Source organism: Entelurus aequoreus, linkage group LG14 (genome assembly GCF_033978785.1).
Source record: "Entelurus aequoreus isolate RoL-2023_Sb linkage group LG14, RoL_Eaeq_v1.1, whole genome shotgun sequence".
Classification (NCBI taxonomy): domain Eukaryota; kingdom Metazoa; phylum Chordata; class Actinopteri; order Syngnathiformes; family Syngnathidae; genus Entelurus; species Entelurus aequoreus.
In genome coordinates, this window is record NC_084744.1 from 8,144,692 (window position 1) to 8,164,440 (window position 19,749).

The 19,749-nt window shown below is 40.3% G+C and overlaps 1 protein-coding gene across 5 annotated transcripts in view; it reads left to right on the top strand.

Annotated features, from left to right (window-relative positions):
* akap17a (A kinase (PRKA) anchor protein 17A) overlaps window positions 1-19,749 on the top strand; it is a 53,244-nt gene that overhangs the window by 22,187 nt on the left and 11,308 nt on the right. For all 5 annotated transcript variants that reach the window (XR_009828568.1, XM_062068853.1, XM_062068850.1 and 2 more), the window contains 4 exons: window positions 2,861-3,079; window positions 4,988-5,200; window positions 14,741-14,889; window positions 14,952-15,192. Coding sequence is in view for 4 of the 5 variants with exons in the window: in XM_062068853.1 (XP_061924837.1) it covers window positions 2,861-3,079; window positions 4,988-5,200; window positions 14,741-14,889; window positions 14,952-15,192 (822 nt within the window). In the remaining variant the exon portion in view is untranslated. The remainder of the gene's footprint in view (window positions 1-2,860; window positions 3,080-4,987; window positions 5,201-14,740; window positions 14,890-14,951; window positions 15,193-19,749) is intronic.

The following is a 19,749-nucleotide window of genomic DNA, read 5'->3' on the forward strand; positions in this document are numbered from 1 at the left end:
AGTCACTGCCGTTGTGTCCTTGGGCAAGACACTTTACCCACCTGCTCCCAGTGCCACCCACACTGGTTTAAATGTAACTTAGATATTGGGTTTCACTATGTAAAGCGCTTTGAGTCACTAGAGAAAAACGCTATTTAAATATAATTCACTTCACTTCACATAAGGATATTGAGTGCAGTTCCCCTTTAATACTTGATTTATAAATACATTGTATTGAAACTGCTGCCTGTGTCAAATACTTAATATTTATAACCCTTTGAGTAAAAAAAAAGTAGTAGCATGAATTAAATTAGACTATTGTGCAGTTTTTGGTAATAGCAATCTGCGTACAACAGAGCTATTCAGCTGGCTCCCTGGGGGCCAAATGCAACCCAAGAATGACATCAATCTGGCCCCTGAGTTCAGTTCAAAACTGGGGCGGCAAACAGCAGATTTCTAAAAAGAGTCATGTTGTATGAAGGACCTCTGTAAACACATTGTCAGATCCTTGCTTCAACCTTTTAACCTTGCAAGCAGATTTGTGATTGACATAACTGAGGCGTACCTCAAGGCACCCCTTTAAGTCCTCTCCTTTTTGGCACTTACACAGTTTTTTCCCCAATGTGATTTATCTAAGTAAGGTGTTGATGTAGCTTGTTTACTTCGCATTTGTTCAACTTCTTTAGTTCTACTAGTGGTGTTCCTCAAGGTTCCATCTTAGGTCCTCTCTTTTTCATCCTTTGGGCTTTTCAACTGGTGGCCTGTGAGTTCAGTTCAAAGAATGTTGTGAGAAACTCACATTTTTGCAGCAAAAAACACGACAGTGCTGTCATATAGATGATCTTTGACTAGCTTCTTTGCAGAAGGCCCTTAAAAACAGCAGAGCGCTCCTGTCATTCTGACAAAATAAATACACCAAAATCAAATGTCTACTATTGCGGACGCTGCTTCTCCGCAATGTACAAAATAAGATTAATAGTAAAAGGAGAAGGCCGGTCCCCTGGTCCTTACCTTTCTGGCAATGTGGCCCCAAAACAATTGAGTTGCCTTGCATGTTTACCTTTTGTAAAGGACTGCAGCAAAATAGAAGAAAGTATGTGCTTATTGGAGGACATTTAGATGTTAACTGGCTGTCCAAGTAAACAGACTGCTTGTATCGCACACGATATCACACACAAGTAAACACTCTGCAGGACTGCTTGTATCGCACATGTTATCACACACAAGTAAACACGCTGCAGGACTGCTTGTATCGCACATGATATCACACACAACTTAACACTCTGCAGGACTGCTTGTATCGCACATAATATCACACACAAGTAAACACGCTGCATGACTGCTTGTATCCCACATAATACCACACACAAGTAAACATTCTGCAGGACTGCTTGTATCGCACATGTTATCACGCACAAGTAAACCCGCTGCAGGACTGCTTGTATCGCACATGATATTACACAAGTAGACACGCAGTATGACTGCTTGTATCGCACATGATATTACACAAGTAGACACGCAGTATGACTGCTTGTATCGCACATGATATCACACACAAGTAAACCCGCTGCAGGACTGCTTGTATCGCACATGATATCTCACAAACAAGTAAACACTCTGCAGGACTGCTTGTATCACACATGATATCACACACGAGTAAACACGTTGCAGGACTGCTTGTATCACACATGTTATCACACACAAGTAAACACGCTGCAGGACTGCTTGTATCGCACATGTTATCACACACAAGTAAACCCGCTGCAGGACTGCTTGGATCGCACATGATACCACACACAGGTAAAGACCCTGCAGGACTGCTTGTATCGCACATGATATTACACAAGTAAACACGATGCAGGACTGCTTGTATCGCACATGATGCCACACACAAGTAAACACGCTGCAGGACTGCTTGTATCGCACATGTTATCACACACAAGTAAACCCGCTGCAGGACTGCTTGGATCGCAGATGATACCACACACAGGTAAACACCCTGCAGGACTGCTTGTATCGCACATGATATTACACAAGTAAACACGCTGTAGGACTGCTTGTATCGGACATGATACCACACACAAGTAAACACGCTGCAGGACTGCTTGTATCGCACATGATATCACACACAACTTAACACTGCAGGACTGCTTGTATCGCACATAATATCACACACAAGTAAACACGCTGCATGACTGCTTGTATCCCACATAATATCACACACAAGTAAACACTCTGCAGGGCTGCTTGTATCGCACATGATACCACATATAAGTAAACATGCTGCAGGACTGCTTGTATTGCACATGATATCACACACAAGTAAACACTCTGCAGGACTGCTTGTATTGCACATTTTATCACACACAAGTAAACACTGTAAAAACTGCTTGTATCGCACATGATATCGCACACAAGTAAACACGCTGCAGGACTGCTTGTATTGCACATAAATATCACACACAAGTAAACACGCTGCATGATTGCTTGTATTGCACATGATATCACAAACACAAGTAAACACTCTGCAGGACTGCTTGTATCGCACATGATATAACACACAAGTAAACACTCTGCGGGACTGCTTGTATCGCACATGATATCACACACACAAGTAAACACTATGCAGGACTGCTTGTATCGTACATGATATCACACACAAGTAAACATGATGGACTGCTTGTATCGCACATGATATCACACAAGTAAACACGATGGACTGCTTGTATCGCACGTGATATCACACACAAGTAAACACTCTTTATTGTTGTAATATTCTATTATGTTGACCAGTAATGTCTAACACATACATAAGCATTAAAAAGATGTTCCAGATGTGACAATACACACAGCATAACTGAGTGTTTCCATGCTTGATCAGGTGCGTGCAGTTGAGAACAAAGTGGACTTCCCTACCAGACACGACTGGGATTCCTTCTTCCGAGATGCCAAAGACATGAATGAGACTCAGCCAGGAGAGCGTCCTGACACCATCCACCTGGAAGGGCTGCCCTGCCGCTGGTTCAACCAGAAGCAGAGCAACTTCCCTGACCGGCCCTCTGAGGAGGCCCTCATCGCTGTGTTTGAAGGCTTTGGCAAGGTAAAACATCATAACTGTCAGTGTACTATTTTCAAGTTTGTTCAGTGCAACTCTTGTTTTGACTGCTGTTGTTGGTTGGTTAATTAATAAACATAAATACACAACCATTACATTTACAGCTGCAGTTATTGATTATTTGAGTAATCAAGTAATCTATTGATTAGTTTGTTACATTTAAAATGGAAGTGCACTTTTTGGGGAGTGTTGTTTATCATCCTTATGTAAGACAAGAACACTTGTTTTTTTTAAATGCATTCTAACTTGTAAAAAATATGGCAAGTAAGAGGTGGCTAATGCAGATAATGGCAGTACACTATTATGCCCATAAAGCCCTCTTAAAAAAAAGCCCTCGTTGTGGCTTGTGCAGCCCTTTGAGACACTCGTGATTTAGGGCTATATAAGTAAACATTGATTGACTGATAGAAAAACATCCCAAAATGCCAACAATACTCCATTTACATGTCGTGACCTGAATATTAACAAGTATTGGCGATATTGTTATTATAAGCGCTAACGCAGACGGACTATTTTAGCCACGCTAACTACTGTTAATGCTGCTATATTGACACATTGAGCTGCTGCATCGCCTCTGAGTTGGTGAAAGTTAATTCTTGATTATAAATCATGCCTCTCACCTGGATAGTAGAAGGTTGTGGACATAAACCCACAAGTTAGTCAACTTTGACATCCAACTTAGACCCGGAGATGGAGAGAAAGACACAAAAAAAAACATTCATTTGTGGCAATTTTTGTTTTCAACCCTTTGTGAGGATTATGCTTTTTTTAGATTTTATTTGTAAAAAAAAAAGCACTTACCATTGAGCAAACAACCTAAAAGTGCTACAGTGTATTAAAAAAATAAATAAAAAGATAATACAAATAAAAACTAGAACTAGCACGCATATATCTTAAAAGAAGCTTCTTTTTAAAAAAAAAAAAAAAAGGTTTTTAAGCCTTTTTTAAAAGCATCCACAGTCTGTGGTGCCCTCGGGTGGTCAGGGAGAGCGTTCCACAGACTGGGAGCGTCGGAGCTGCAAAATGATGAATTGTTGATGTAAAGGGGAAGATATAAACATCCCATCAGTCTTTATCCCAGTGAGAGCAGGCATTGTACAGTAAGTGATTGTTTTATTATGTTTGCATATCTTGTTTAGCACTTAGCAATACTGCTACATGATGCTTAGTGTTTGACTAAAGCTGCATCTGTTTAGCACACAGCTTCTAAAACTTGTGGATCATCCTCCTTATATTCAGGCTCAAAAATAGAAGTTTCTGGATCATCATTCGTCCCAAAGTAGTCTTTGTTGTCTCGCATCAAGTCTGCCATGATTAGTAGTCTTGTTGTTGTTGAAGGGAAAGTGAACGTTGTGATGCGTCTGGGAAATTAATACGCCGCCTTATACTTAAAATGAGCAAAATATGTAAATATTACATATTTATTCGGAAGGCAGGGTGTTCCCTGCCTTCCGCCCGAATGCAGCAAGGTTAGGCTCCAGCACCCTCACGACCCTGAGAGGGACAAGCAGTAGAAAATAGATGGATGGATAATGAATGTTACTACATTACATATATACTTACATCATATATATAAAATGCTGATGAAGGTTTTTGGATGTTTTTTAGAATGCTTTATAGGTGGAAAAGAGCGAGTCCATTGTTAGCTGACTCTTGCTAGTGTTTGTTTATGACTTAGAATGCATATAAAAAAGAAAAAGGTGTTCTTGTCTTACATGAGGATTGTGAATGATAGACAAACTTTTTTTTCTGCTCGCCATAACCTTTTTTTTTTTTTTTAAATAAATGCATTAGTAACATATATCAACAATAGCTATATTTGACCAACACTAGCGTTAACATTGTGTGACATCCACTGTAATGATTACAAACATGTTTTATATGTGGACACAGGTGCGGAACGTCGACATCCCCATGCTGGATCCATACAGGGAGGATATGTTGGACAAGAACTTTAATACGTTTAGTTTTGGAGGCCATCTGAACTTTGAGGCTTACGTCCAATATCAAGAATACGACGGCTTCACCAAGGCCATGGACACACTGCGCGGAATGAAGCTGATGCTGAAAGGTGACGATGGAAAGGCTGTGGCCTGCAACATAAAGGTACACCAAATCCCCTTAGTAATGAATATTTAACAGTCTGCTACTTGGCCACATACTAATAATGACGGCCACCATCTTGAACTTTCAAGCACCTGGCTATATCGTCATGTACTCAATATAATACTTCAGTCAAGTGCACAATTTACTTAAGCTTCTTTCAGCAAAGGCTCCTTAAGAAGCCCTTTCAGTGAAATGAGAAACAAAGCTGCTCATGCTGTGGTTGGAGAAAGTGTCATCTTACAGAGGTAGAAGGAGGGTGCAAGATTATGTATGGCTTGATTTGTTTACTAATACACTGGCACATCTAAGGACTACAAATAACTTAACACTAGAGCAGGGGTGGGCAATTAATTTTTACCGGGGGCCGCATGAGCAACCCGAGCACTGCTGGAGGGCCACATCGACAATATTTCAGTTAAATTTTGCTCAATATTATTTTTGATATACCGTAAAATAAGCAATAATAATTCCATTTAACCTAACTTAACTTTATACAAAAGCAGATTGCTTTTGATGGTTTTATTTAAACTCTTAATCCTTAAATATTTATATTAGGCTATGTGAAATTGAAATAAGAAAACAAAAACAATCATTGAATCACTGCAATTTATTTTTAACTTGTTCACACTTTAACTTTGTTCCACAAACAAGGAAAAACAACAAATAACTTAACAAGTTTATAGAAATACTGCAATACAACAAACAATAACTTGTTATGTTTTCCACCTCATTTTACCTCTTCAGTGCGAATAATCCAGTCTGTTCTGGGCTTGAACAAGGGCATTGAAATCTGGCTGAATGTCTGAGGTAGCTATGCGAAGGACAGCTGAGAGGTGCTCATCAGTGATAGAGGATCTGTGTTTGGATTTGTTAAACTTCATCACAGAAAATGTCTGTTCACATACGTAGGTGGATCCAAAGAGGACCAGAATCATCTGAGCATGCCTCCTCAGGTGTGGAAAGTTCTCCTCTTTGAGGGAGGGGTAAAAGTCCAGCAATGAAACTGACCTGAAGTGCTCGGCCAGAAGTAGGTCAGACTGCAGGTCAATGAGCTCCATCTGAACATCGCTTGGTACATTGTCCACACTGCAGTTGAAGGGAGAAGAAACCATGTGCATTTCACTCTCAATAGTTTTGAAATCTTGAAATCGCCTCGAAAACTCTCCATGCAGTGCTTCTAACTTGCTTGAGTATTTGTGGAGGTGATCGGCTGATCTTGTGGCTTCTTTTAGTGTTGGCAAGTGGGTCAGAATGTTGTCCTTCACTTGGCTTGAGAGAAGCTGCAACTTTCTCATGAAAGCCGTCACTGAACTGTACATCTCATGCACAAAAAGGCCCTTGCGCTGCAGTTTGACATTCAGTTCGTTCATGAGTGCAGTCACATCCACAGCGAATCCGAGGTCTGCCACCCAGTCTTCATCTGAAAGTTCTGGGATGTCATGTCCTTTTTCCCCACAGAATTTCTGAATCTGGTCTCTAAGGTCCCAGACACTTTTCAGAACTTTTCCCAGGCTGAGCCACCTGATGTTGCTGTGGTAGCTTATGTCACCATGTTCACTCTCATTTTCCTCCAAAAGTGCAACAAATTGTCTATGATTTAACGCTCTCGCTCTGATAAAGTTAACTGTTTTACTTACAACATCAACAACATGGTTAATTTTTAACACTGTCTTACACAACACTTCCTGATGTATAATGCAGTGTAAAAATTTCAATTTCTGCACAGGGTTAATTTCAGTCACTTTATCCTGCATCCTCTTTAAAAGTCCAACATTTTTCCCCGTCAGATTTGGACAACCATCTGTTGTCACACCTGCCAGCTTGTCCCATTTCAGTCCTAAAATGTCCAAACACGCATTTACCTCTGTGAACAAGTCACTACCTGTGGTTCTCCCTTTAATTGACTGCATGGCTGCAAGCTCCTCCGTGATTTGAAAGTCCGAAGTTATCCCACGTAAAAAGATGAGCAGCTGGGCGGTGTCGCGTACATCACAGCTCTCATCCAAAGCTAGTGAAAAATAATCAAAGTCGGCCGTTCTGTTCTTCAGCTGAAGCTCCAAATTTCCAGCGATGGCCTCAACGCGCCTCGTTACAGTGCGTCGGGATAGTGACACATTCTCAAATGCAGCCCTCTTCTCCGGGCATATGAGCGCAGCAGAGTCCAATAAACATTCCTTTATAAACTCCCCGTCAGAAAACGCCTTACTTTTTCTGGCGATTTTGTGAGAAATTATGAAACTTGTCCTGACGGCTGCATCTTTGTGGGTGTGAAATTGGGTAAAAAGTCCTTGTTGGGTTTGCCGTTTTGCCATCAGCGCATCAGCCTCCCTTGCGCGCTCTCCATCGGCCAGATTCCGGTATTTTTCCCCGTGCTTTGTTGTGTAGTGGCGATTCAAATTATATTCCTTCAACACAGCAACATGTGTTCCACAAATTAAGCACACGGCTTTACCTCTCATTTCTGTAAAAAAATACTTGGCAGTCCACGTCTTGTTGAAAACCCGGCATTCCTCATCAACTTTTCTTTTTTTAGCGTGAGCTGACATTTTGGGGGATAACTGTGCATCACGTGTCGCCGTGCATCTGCACTCACCGGTTACACACGGACATACGCACATAAATGACACTTTTCAAAACAAAAGCAGCACAGTTGTATTGCACGCACGACATTGATGTTTTTTAAACTTTATTTTGTAATATGTGTGCAGCTGTTCACAATCGCGCACGAGCATACGTCCACACGGAAGTAATACAAATAACGATTTTGAAAACAAAAGCAGCGCCGTTGTATTGCACACTCGACATAGATAGTTTTTTAAATGTATTTTGTAATTTATGATTGAAAAAAAAAAAAAAAAAAAAAAAATGTTTGGCCTCACGCGGGCCGGACAGGGCCGCACAAAGGGCCGGATGCGGCCCGCGGGCCGCAGAATGCCCAGGTCTGCACTAGAGATTGACCAATGACTTTTTTTCAGAATGAATAATATACACTATATTGCCAAAAGTATGAACTTGAAGTGCCATCCCATTCCTAACCCATAGGGTTCAATATGATGTCGGTCCACCTTTTGCAGCTATTACAGCTTCAACTCTTCTGGGAAGGCTGTCCACAAGGTTGCGGAGTGTGTTTATAGGAATTTTCCACCATTCTTCCAAAAGCGCATTGGTGAGGTCACACACTGATGTTGGTCGAGAAGGCCTGGCTCTGTCTCCGTTCTAATTCATCCCAAAGGTGTTCTATCGGGTTCAGGTCAGGACTCTGTGCAGGCCAGTCAAGTTCATCCACACCCAGACTCTGTCATCCATGTCTTTATGGACCTTGCTTAGTGCACTGGTGCACAGTCATGTTGGAAGAGGAAGGAGCCCGCTCCAAACTGTTCCCACGAGGTTGGGAGCATGGAATTGTCCTGACTCACATATGAACTTGAAGTGCCATCCCTTTCCTAACCCATAGTGTTCAAAATGTCATCGGTCCACTTTTTGCAGCTATTACAGCTTCAGCTCTTCTGGGAAGGCTGTCCACAAGGTTGCGGAGTGTGTTCATAGGGATTTTCCACCATTCTTCCAAAAGCGCATTGGTGACGTCACACGCTGATGTTGGTGGAGAAGTCTCCGTTCTAATTCATCCCAAAGGTGTTCTATCGGGTTCAGGTCAGGACTCTGTGCAGGCCAGTCAAGTTTATCCACACCCAGACTCTGTCATCCACGTCTTTATGTACCTTGCTTTGTGCACTGGTGCACAGTCATGTTGGAAGAGGAAACTGTTCCCACAAGGTTGGGAGCATGGAATTGTCCAAAATGTTTTGGTATCCTGGAGCATTCAAAGTTCCTTTCACTGGAACTATGGGGCCAAGCCCAACTCCTGAAAAACAACCCCACACCATAATTCCTCCTCCACCAAATTTCCCACTCGGCACAATGCAGTCCGAAATGTAGCGTTCTCCTGGCAACCTCCAAACCCAGACTGGTCCATCAGATTGCCAGATGGAAAAGTTTGATTCATCACTCCGGAGAAGGCATCTCCACTGCTTTAGAGTCCAGTGGTGGCGTGCTTTACACCACTGCATCCCACGCTTGGTGTTGTATGGCTTAGATGCAGCTGCGCGGCCATGGAAACCCATTACATGAAGCTCTCTGCGTACTGTACGTGGGCTAATTGGAAGGTCACATGAAGTTTTGAGCTCTGTAGCAACTGACTGTGCAGAAAGTCTTTGCACTATGCGCTTCAGCATCCGCTGACCCCTCTGTCAGTTAACGTGGCCTACCACTTGGTGGCTGAGTTGCTGTTGTTCCTAAACTCTTCACTTTTCTTATAATAAAGCCCTCAGTTGACTTTGGAATATTTAGGAGCGAGGAAATTTCACGACTGGATTTGTTGCACAGGTGGTATCCTATGACAGTTCCACGCTGGAAATGACTGAGAGCGGCCCATTCTTTCACAAATGTTTGTAGAAACAGTCTCCATGCCTAAGTGCTTGACTTTATACACCTGTGGCCGGGCCAAGTGATTAGGACACCTGATTCTCATCATTTGGATGGGTGGCCAAATACTTTTGGCAATATATTGTATGTCAGTAAACAGCTGGACAAGGCTGCAAAGTAGTTTTTTTTAACATTCTTTTTTAGGAACCAATAGGAACATGTTTTATGCGGTGCAAATGTTGTGGTTAATTGAGCAGCAAACAACATCAGGGGATTTCACAAACACCTGTATTATGTGTGTCTAAGACACGGATGTCACACTCTAGGCCCGGGGGCCAGATCTGGCTCGCCACATCATTTTGAATGGCCCGTGAAAGCCTGGAAATAATATGCATCAATAAAGTAGATTATCTTTCTTTTTTTTTCTTTTTTTTGACAGGGAAAAAAAGACGTACGGCATGCAATTACAGTGTTTCCCATAAACTGCCAAGATACCTGTGGCGGTGGGGGCGTGGCTATGGGCGTGGTCATCATGACATCATCGAGTAATGTGCATAATTTACTACAATGATTTGATTTTCTCTAAAAAGGCTCAAAAAATGTATACTTACTAATTAATAATAACAGTTTTGTTTTAAACGTCCATTCGTCCATCCATCCATCCATCCATCCATCCATTTTACAATATAATTACAACACTTTATGTACATATTTATATACAGATTTGAACAATAAGTTATTCACTGAAATTTATTAATTGTGGTTCTTACAAAAAATATATCTTATAAAATATAAAAGCTAAAATGTCTCAAAGCTCTGCCCCTTTAATTAGTGCATACTAAATAATTTAACTTTAGCCTACTACTACAACCATATTATTTACCAGCAACATAAAGTGAAACAGAGGCAGAGGTGTCCTGCCACAGTCAGTAACAAATAAACAGAAAACAGTAGTGGTGGTAGATAGACACAGAGCTTCATCAAACATCTGATCCACTGAACAAAGAGCTCCAAAAATCTTGAACTTTAGACTGCCATCAGTTTTACTCCCTACACTTAACCATGTGTTTCCTACTGCCTGCAGACTTTGCACCCTTTGTTATATACACATGTTGTGTTTCTAATATAAATACATTTAATAAAGTCAAATACAAATAAGGCAACAATAGAAGTATCCTACACTTCTCTTTTGTAAAGTAAATCTGAACAGCCGATATGGGCATCTACATCAACTATATGATTTGCCTGAGAAGCTGGAGAGGACAAAAAAAAAAAAAAAAGTTTTATTTATTTATTTATTTATTTTGTTTGTTTTTTTGTTGTGGCGGACGTAATTCTTTCGTGGCGGGCCGCCACAAATAAATTAATGTGTGGGAAACACTGAATTATACATCTTTTAAACTTGATCAATCGACAGTATTTTCCATACCATAGGGCGCACCGGATTATAAGGCGCACTGCCGATGAATGGTCTATTTTCTATCTGTAAAGACGCCTATGAAACGCGCCAACAAATGAAGACCCTTCAAGAAGACAACGACATGCTGTGGAATATCATAGATGAAATGGATCAGTATAAACGAATGAATGATATCATCGTGACAGGGCACCGAATTAAACCAAAATCCTATGCGAAAGATGTGAATAATGAAGGTGAACCAGATGAAATGGATAATGTCTCAGCAGAACAGCAAGTGGTCAACTTTCTGCAATCAAAGGAAATTGAAATCGACATTAATACCATCGAAACATGCATCCCACTGAACGGAAGAAACAACAACGTCACTCCAGTCGTGCTCGTGAAACTCGTAAACAGAAAATCTAAAATGGCATTGCTGAGACAGGGTAAGAAGCTGAAGGGAACAAATGTGTACATGAATGAGCATCTCACAAAACGTAATGCTGGAATCGCCAAGAAAGCACGCGACTTGAGAAAGCAAGGAAAAATCCAGGGAACTTGGAGCGCCAATTGTAAAATCTACATCAAGCTGAATGGAAGTCCAGAAGCAAGAGTACTCGTTGTCCATGACATCAAGGACCTGGACACATTTTAAAGTTTACACAGCTTCCACAACAATGATAATGGACTCTGACAGAAAACAAACACCTAAATTCAACATCAACACTACTATGTTCCAAGGGACGACTAAACAAGAAGACCTAGATTCAGGATTGCATCCACCTACAGTTATAGAGATTATTGAAACAACATCAAAGATTGTTGAACAAGAAAATATGGAACTAAAAAACTTCTGCAACAAAGATCACAGAAACCAGGATTTGGAAAATGATATAGATCCAGATACAAATTTTTTCTCCCACATCAGTAATAATTGTTTTTATTATACAGATGAACAATATAATAGTAACATTAAATGTGATAACAAATTGTCAATTATCAATTTTAATAGCAGAAGCTTGTATGCAAATTACAACAACATTAAGAACTTTTTGGAACACATCAACGAACCCTTCAAAGTGATCGCTGTCACAGAAACATGGATTGGTGATAAAAATAGGAATAGATTTTGATCTGGAAGGATATGAACTAAACTACATCAACTGAACCAACAAAAATGGAGGAGGAGTAGCTGTGTACGTGATGAAGAACCTGAACTACAAAGTGGTAAAAAATAGAGATGTCCGATAATGGCTTTTTTGCCGATATCCGATATTCCGATATATTCCAACTCTTAATTACCGATTCCGATATCAACCGATACCGATATATACAGTCGTGGAATTAATACATTATTATGCCTAATTTTGTTGTGATACCCCGCTGGATGCATTAAACAATGTAACAAGGTTTTCCAAAATAAGAAAACAACTTCAACTCAAGTTATGGAAAAAGTGCCAACATGGCTCTGCCATATTTATTATTGAAGTCACAAAGTGCATTATTTTTTTTAACATGCCTCAAAACAACAGCTACAAAAACAATGAAGGCACACAGCTTCAATCCAGAGTATACTAGAGTAATAAAGTAAACAATAACATAGTCCTCATTTAGTGCAAGACTGCCTGGCATACTGTATAACAGGAAATTATAAACTGGGCTCACATCCATCTTCCGCCTATATTCACCGTGTATCTCCTTATGATTCTTAAAGAGGTGGGAGATCTAATTGCTCGTATTAAAGGAAGACATCTTGGTTCCTCTTCGCATAACCTTCTTTCTGCAGTCATTGCAAATTGCCTGTTTTTTTATCCGTCAGAGACACTTTAAAATAATCCCAAACCATAGACATGGTGTCGTTAGTCAGTCACCGAGCGAGCTGGCTTGTTAGCCAAGGCTACAGCACCGGCAACAACACACTCTTGTTGTTGTTATGCTCCGCTCGCGGCGGTTTGATGAGGTCATCAAGCGCCGCCAGTAAACCTCTCATGCTGCAGTCGTCAACTCCTGTGTTGTGTGTGGGAGAGGGGAGAGGGGAGGGACTGCGGACTTGAAGACGCAACTGCTCTGTACTGCTCCCTACGTCCGTGTTTTACCGGATATGTACCGCTCCGTACAGCGTTGTTTTAAAAAGTCATTAATTTTACTTTTTGAAACCGATACCGATAATTTCCGATATTACATTTTAAGCATTTATCGGCCGATAATATCGGCAGGCCGATATTATCGGACATCTCTAGTAAAAAACATGTCATTTGCTATAGATAATATCTTACAATGGACAACCATTGAAATATCTCGGGAAAAAAGCAAAAACATATTCATCAGTTGTATATATAGATCACCTAAGTCAAGTATAGAAACATTTAAATAATGGATTAAGGCAAATAACATGGACAATGGTAAAAAAATAATTTTCTTATGTGGTGACTTTAATATTGACTTATTGAACCCTAGCAAGCAAAAGTCTATTGATGCAATGTACAGCATCCGTTTATATCCTAAAATCACAAAGCCAAGCAGAATCACAGGACACTGCCACGCTTATTGATAATACTCAGTGGCCTAGTGGTTAGAGTGTCTGCCCTGAGATGGGTAGGTTGTGAGTTCAAACCCCGGCCGAGTCATACCAAAGACTATCAAAATGGGAGCCATTACCTCCCTGCTTGGCACTCAGCATCAAGGGTTGGAATTGCGGGTTAAATCACCAAAGATGATTCCCAGGCGCGGCACCGCTGCTCCCCTCACCTCCCAGGGGGTCAACAAGGGGATGGGTCAAATGCAGAGGACAATTTTTTTTTAACTTTAAATATTTTTACCAATGATTTTGATAATAACACTACAAGTGGTCTACTGATAACCGACATTAGTGATCATCTGCCAGTTTTCACAATATATGGTGGATACTACAAGAACAATATGGAAGACAAAAGGACATTTTGAAGAGGATGATTGCTTTCAAAATTGAGCTAGAAAAACAAAATTGGGATAATGTGTACAATGAAAAAGAGGTTGATGAAGCATATTAACATTTCTTAAACAAGTTCATAATACTTTGACAAACATTGTCCATGGAAACAACTCAGTAGAAAGCAGAGAAAGAATAATCAACCATGGATGACAAAAGGATTAAAAAAATGCTTGTAATAAGAAGAATACATTATATAGAAAATGTATAGCACAAAGAACTACAGAGGCAGAAAATAAGTACAAAAAGTATGGATAAACTATATGGTTAAAAAGCCAGAATTAGCCAGAAGGCTAGTTTTCATCTGTAGTCCCCTGGCCATGATATAAAAAAAAGACAAAAGAGCTTGACCAGTGTTTATTACTGTTTCATTATTATTTTGTGATATACTAAATACTGGCATCATATGTGAATATATTGGTGCTGCTGATGTAGTTCTGTTGTCGTTGTAATACCAAAAAATGCTGATAACGATATACGTCAAAATGCCAAATATTGGCAGCAATAAACGGTCGCTCTGTAGTTCCATCCATCCATCCATTTTCTACCGCTTGTCCCGTTTGGGGTCGGGGGGGTACTGGAGCTAGTTAACCTTGTAAAATATGAAAGACTAACAACATGATTGTCAACTTTAGCTCTGATGGCAGGTGACAGACATGGTGAGGTCTTCAGCCCTCTCATCTGAAGTGGGTTAGGGACATCTGCGTCAACACGATGCTTTATTGACATTTGATGTCCGTGTTCTGTCCAGGTGACCTTTGACACCACCAAGCATCTCAGCGACTTGGCCATAAAGAAGCGAAACCTGGAGAGGCTCAAGCTGCAGGAGTTAGAAAAACAGAGAGAGGAGCAGAAGCGCCGCAAGAGGGAAGAGGAGGAGCGACGTAAAGAGCAGGAGCGGTACGACCAAACGTTTCAAACCGAGAAATACTCACATACTGACACATCCGGGTGTTCCGCAGGAAACAGAAAGAGCAGGAAGAAGAGGAGAAGGAGCGCAAGAAGGAGGAGAAGCAGCGGAAACGGGATCAGAAGCTGCAGGAGAGAGAGGACAGGAGGAACCTCAAGAGGGTGAGGAAGCAGCAAGAGGAGGAGCAGAAGAAGCTTCAAATGAAGATCGCCATGGAGGAGAGGAGGCTCCTTCTCGCCCAGCGGAACCTGGAGTCCATCCGGATCATCGCTGAGCTTTTGGCCAGAGCCAAGGTACCAAAAGATAAACGCTGATGGTACTCGAAATCCGAGTACCATAGTTCTTGTTAAAGTAAATTACCTGGTTTTATTATTTGCAATCAATTAGTATAATCTCTTGTTTGTATAATTTATGAATTTTTAAAAAAGTGATCTGCACATTTTGGGGTGTATTTTGCCCAGCATTCACAATCTTTATGTGAGACAGGAAACAACGTCTTGCTCTTTTTTGTGCCGTCCAAGTCGTAAAAAACAAATAGTAAGAGGCGGTTAACAATTAAACCAATGGGTTTCATCTATAAAGCTCCCCCAAAAAAAGCGCCAACAATACTCCATTTACATGCGGCCAACCTGCATATCAACCAAGCTAGAACGCTGTTGTTGCAAGAACTAAAGCTAAGGAACTGGGGCGGGGGGATAGGACAAAAAAAATGATCATGATTAATTTCTTCATATCATCCAATCACGTTTAATATCACAGCGTATTTTTTCAATAAAGGCGGATTGTCCCGTGCAGTATTATAGCGAATACTGTTGCATCCTCAACCCCCATGTTTGATCAAAGTAATAATATTGTGTTTATAAGGCGCATTAAAGGTGTCATATTATTCTTTTTTTTTTCCTAAATGTAAAATACTTCCGTCAGGTTCAAACACTGATGACATATATTAAACAAGACAAGAAGCAAGGAATTAAACAGAGACAGAATTAATGAGGAGAAACGCGTACACCTGTACCCTTGGACAGTGTCACCACGCTCTGACAAAAGATTGTACGCCTCCTCTTTTATTTGGACTTTTCCTGATTACATGGCAACATCTGTTTCTAAAGGAAGGGGGTCGTAAACAGGTGCTGCCTTTGGCCACAAAACAGTTCAAAGAAAAGGTCGTAAAACAGTTCAAAGAAAAGGTCGCCTGGAGGGTAGTCTGGTCCTGCTTCCTCTCCGCTTCATAGTTCTCGGGTCAAAACAAAATCTTTCTGTGGATTACAATACATCAAAGAAACAGAACACCTTCATGTTGCTTCCCATTCTACACAGTGGAGTTTTACAAGCCTTCTTCTTGGTATAATCCAAGACAGTTTTTGTCTTCTCGCCGGGAACTCAAGCAAACACAAAGTTTTGTGATAATTTAGATACAATTATTCTGACACTTCCTTGTGGTCTACTAACTTGTAATGGTTTTTCTTTGGTCAAAATGTTGCATACAGTAGATGATGTTTTACAGATCATCTTTAAATCGCTTTCTGACAGTTCGCTTTAGGATGCGCCATTTTGTTTTTGTTTATCTATCTCCCGTGTTTTCCATACCGTAGGGCGCACTGCCGATGAATGGTCTATTTTCGATCTTTTTTCATACATAAGGCGCATCAAAGGAGTCAGATTATTATAATTTTTGTCTAAATGTAAAACACTTCCATGTGGTCTATATCGGTGTTTTTCAAAAAAAAAATTGAGCCAAGGCACATTTTTTGCGTTGAAAAAATCCGGAGGCACACCACCAGCAGAAATCATTAAAAAACAAAACTCAGTTGACAGTAAAAAGTTGTTGTCGCAATTGTTGGCTATGACTTTAAGCCATAACCAAGCATGCATCAATATAGCTCTTGTCTCAAAGTAGGTGTACTGTCACACAACCTGTCACATCACACCCTGACTTATTTTGAGTTTTTTGCTGTTTTCCCGTGTGTAGTGTTTTAGTTCTTGTCTTGCGCTCCTATTTTGGTGGCTTTTTCTCTTTTTTTGGTATTTTCCTGTAGCAGTTTTATGTCTTCCTTTGAGCGATATTTCCCGCATCTACTTTGTTTTAGCAATCAAGAATATTTCAGTTGTTTTTATCCTTCTTTGTGGGGACATTGTTGATTGTCACGTCATGTTCGGTTGTACACTGTGGACGCCGTCTTTGCTCCGCAGTAAGTCTTTGCTGTCGTCCAGCATTCTGTTTTTGTTTACTTTGTAGCCAGTTCAGTTTTAGTTTCGTTCTGCATAGCCTTCCCCAAGCTTCAATGCCTTTTCTTAGGGGCACTCACCTTTTGTTTATTTTTGGTTTAAACATTAGACACAATTTTACCTGCACTATGCCTCCCGCTGTTTCCGACGTCTACAAAGCAATTAGCTACCGGCTGCCACCTACTTACTCTGCCGAGCTCTAGACAACACAGACACTCAACAACAACACATCATTTACAGACTACAATTACTGGTTTGCAAAAAATATTTTTAACCCAAATAAGTGAAATTAGACAATCTCACACGGCACACCAGACTGTATCTCACGGCACACTAGTGTGCCGCGGCACAGTGGTTGAAAAACACTGGTCTATATAACATGTGATGGTGGTTCTTTGCCGCTTTCTGACAGTCGCTTCAGGATGCGCCGTTTTGTGGGCGGTCTTATTTACGTGGCTCACCTTCGACAGCGTCTCCTCCCTGTCATCTTTGTTGTAGCGGTGTAGCGTGCAAGGACGGGAGTGGAAGAAGTGTCAAAAGATGGAGCTAACTGTTTTAATGACATTCAGACTTTACTTCAATCAATAACGGAGCAGCATCTCTTCATCCCTGTCCAGTGAAAAACCGTCCGACCGGAACTCTCTAATAACTAAAGTGCCTTGGGTGAATAATGTAAACTCACTACACCGGTATGTTTTAGCGCTTTCAAGGCAGATATAAGTTAGAACTTTACACTGCTTTATATTAAAAATGGCAACAGCGGAGGATGAATGTCCCATAACAAGAAGATAGAAAGGTGGACTCGCGCAATTTTTCAGGACTTATGCAGATCCCAAATACACATCAGCAGGTACCAGAAGGTAAGAAAAGTTGCTTTTGCATAATATTGCGAAACAAAACGCCAGATAATATGTCTTACCTTATACACACACCATAATAATACTCCTATGTTGAAGCACGGAACAATACATCAAGCGGTGCGGCTTCATAGCTTACCAAAGTCATACTAAAACATTTTGATAGATTTTGGAGCGCTGTGTGTAATGTTCTTTTTCTCAATGGAACATATAAAATGATGGTCTCTTATGTGTGACTGCCATCTACTGGTCACACTTATCATTACACCATGTACCAAATAAAATAGCTTCATGTAGGGCTGGGCGATATGGCCTTTTATTAATATCTGGATATTTTTAGGCCATGTCACGATACACGATATATATCTGGATATTTTGCCTTAGCCTTGAATGAACACCTGATGCATATAATCACAGCAGTATGATGATTCTATGTGTCTACATTAAAACATTCTTCTTCATACTGCATTAATATATGCTCATTTTAAACTTTCATGCAGAGAGGGAAATCACAACTAAATCAATTGACCAAAACTGTATTTATTAAACAGTTATTAAGCAGTGGCACAAACATTCATGTCATTTCCAAAACAAAGTTCAATATTGTCAGAGACATTTTAAAACAAGCTACAGCTAATAGTGCACTTTTGTGCATGATGTCACTAAGATGACATATCAAAACAACACTAAATTAAAGTGCAATTATTTGTACAGAACGCCAGTACAATAGTTTAAAACAAATAAAGTGCACTTTTGTACATGATGTCACACAAGATATTTCAATAACTGTCAAATAAAAATGAGCTGCATAATAGGAACTCAAATAGTGTATGTCCTTCGCTATGTGGTAGGTTCCTGCGGACGTTATCTCCTGTTTTTGACTATTTCTTTCATACGGTGTTGATCTGGAAATGGTGTTGATGTGCAGGTTGCTTCGGCATTTTGTTGACATGCGGAGTTTCAAGCATTCTTCATTCTCTAGCGCAGTGTTTTTCAACCTTTTTTGAGCCATGGCACATTTTTCGCGTTGAAAAAATGCGGAGGCACACCACCAGCAGAAATCATTAAAAAACGAAACTCAGTTCACAGTAAAAAGTTGTCGCCGCATTTGTTGGATAATAATAATAATATATTTTATTTGTAAAAAGCACATTATATTGAGCAAACAACCTCAAAGTGCTACAGTGTATTACAAAAAATTAATAAAAATAAAAATATAATAAAAATTAGAAAAAATAAAAACTAGAACAGCCTAATAGCTAGAACTAGTACGCATATATCTAAAAAAAGGCTTTTTTTTAAAAAAGAAAAGAAGGGTTTTTAATCATTTTTTAAAAGCATCCACAGTCTGTGGTGTCCTCAGGTGGTCAGGGAGAGCATTCCACAGACTGGGAGCGGCGGAGCAGAAAGCCCGGTCTCCCATTGTTCGTAACTTTGTCCTCGGAGGTTGGAGGTTGAAGATATGACTTTAAAGCATAACCAAGCATGCATCAATAAGCTCTTGTCTCAAAGTAGGTGTACTGTCACCACCTGTCACATCACGCCATGACTTATTTTGACTGTTTTGCTGTTTTCCTGTGTGTAGTGTTTTAGTTCTTGTCTTGCGCTCCTATTTTGGTGGCTTTTTCTCTTTTTTTGGTATTTTCCTGTAGCAGTTTCATGTCTTCCTTTGAGCGATATTTCCCGCATCTACTTTGTTTTAGCAATCAACAATATTTCAGTTTTGTTTATCCTTCTTTGTGGGGACATTGTTGATTGTCACGTCAT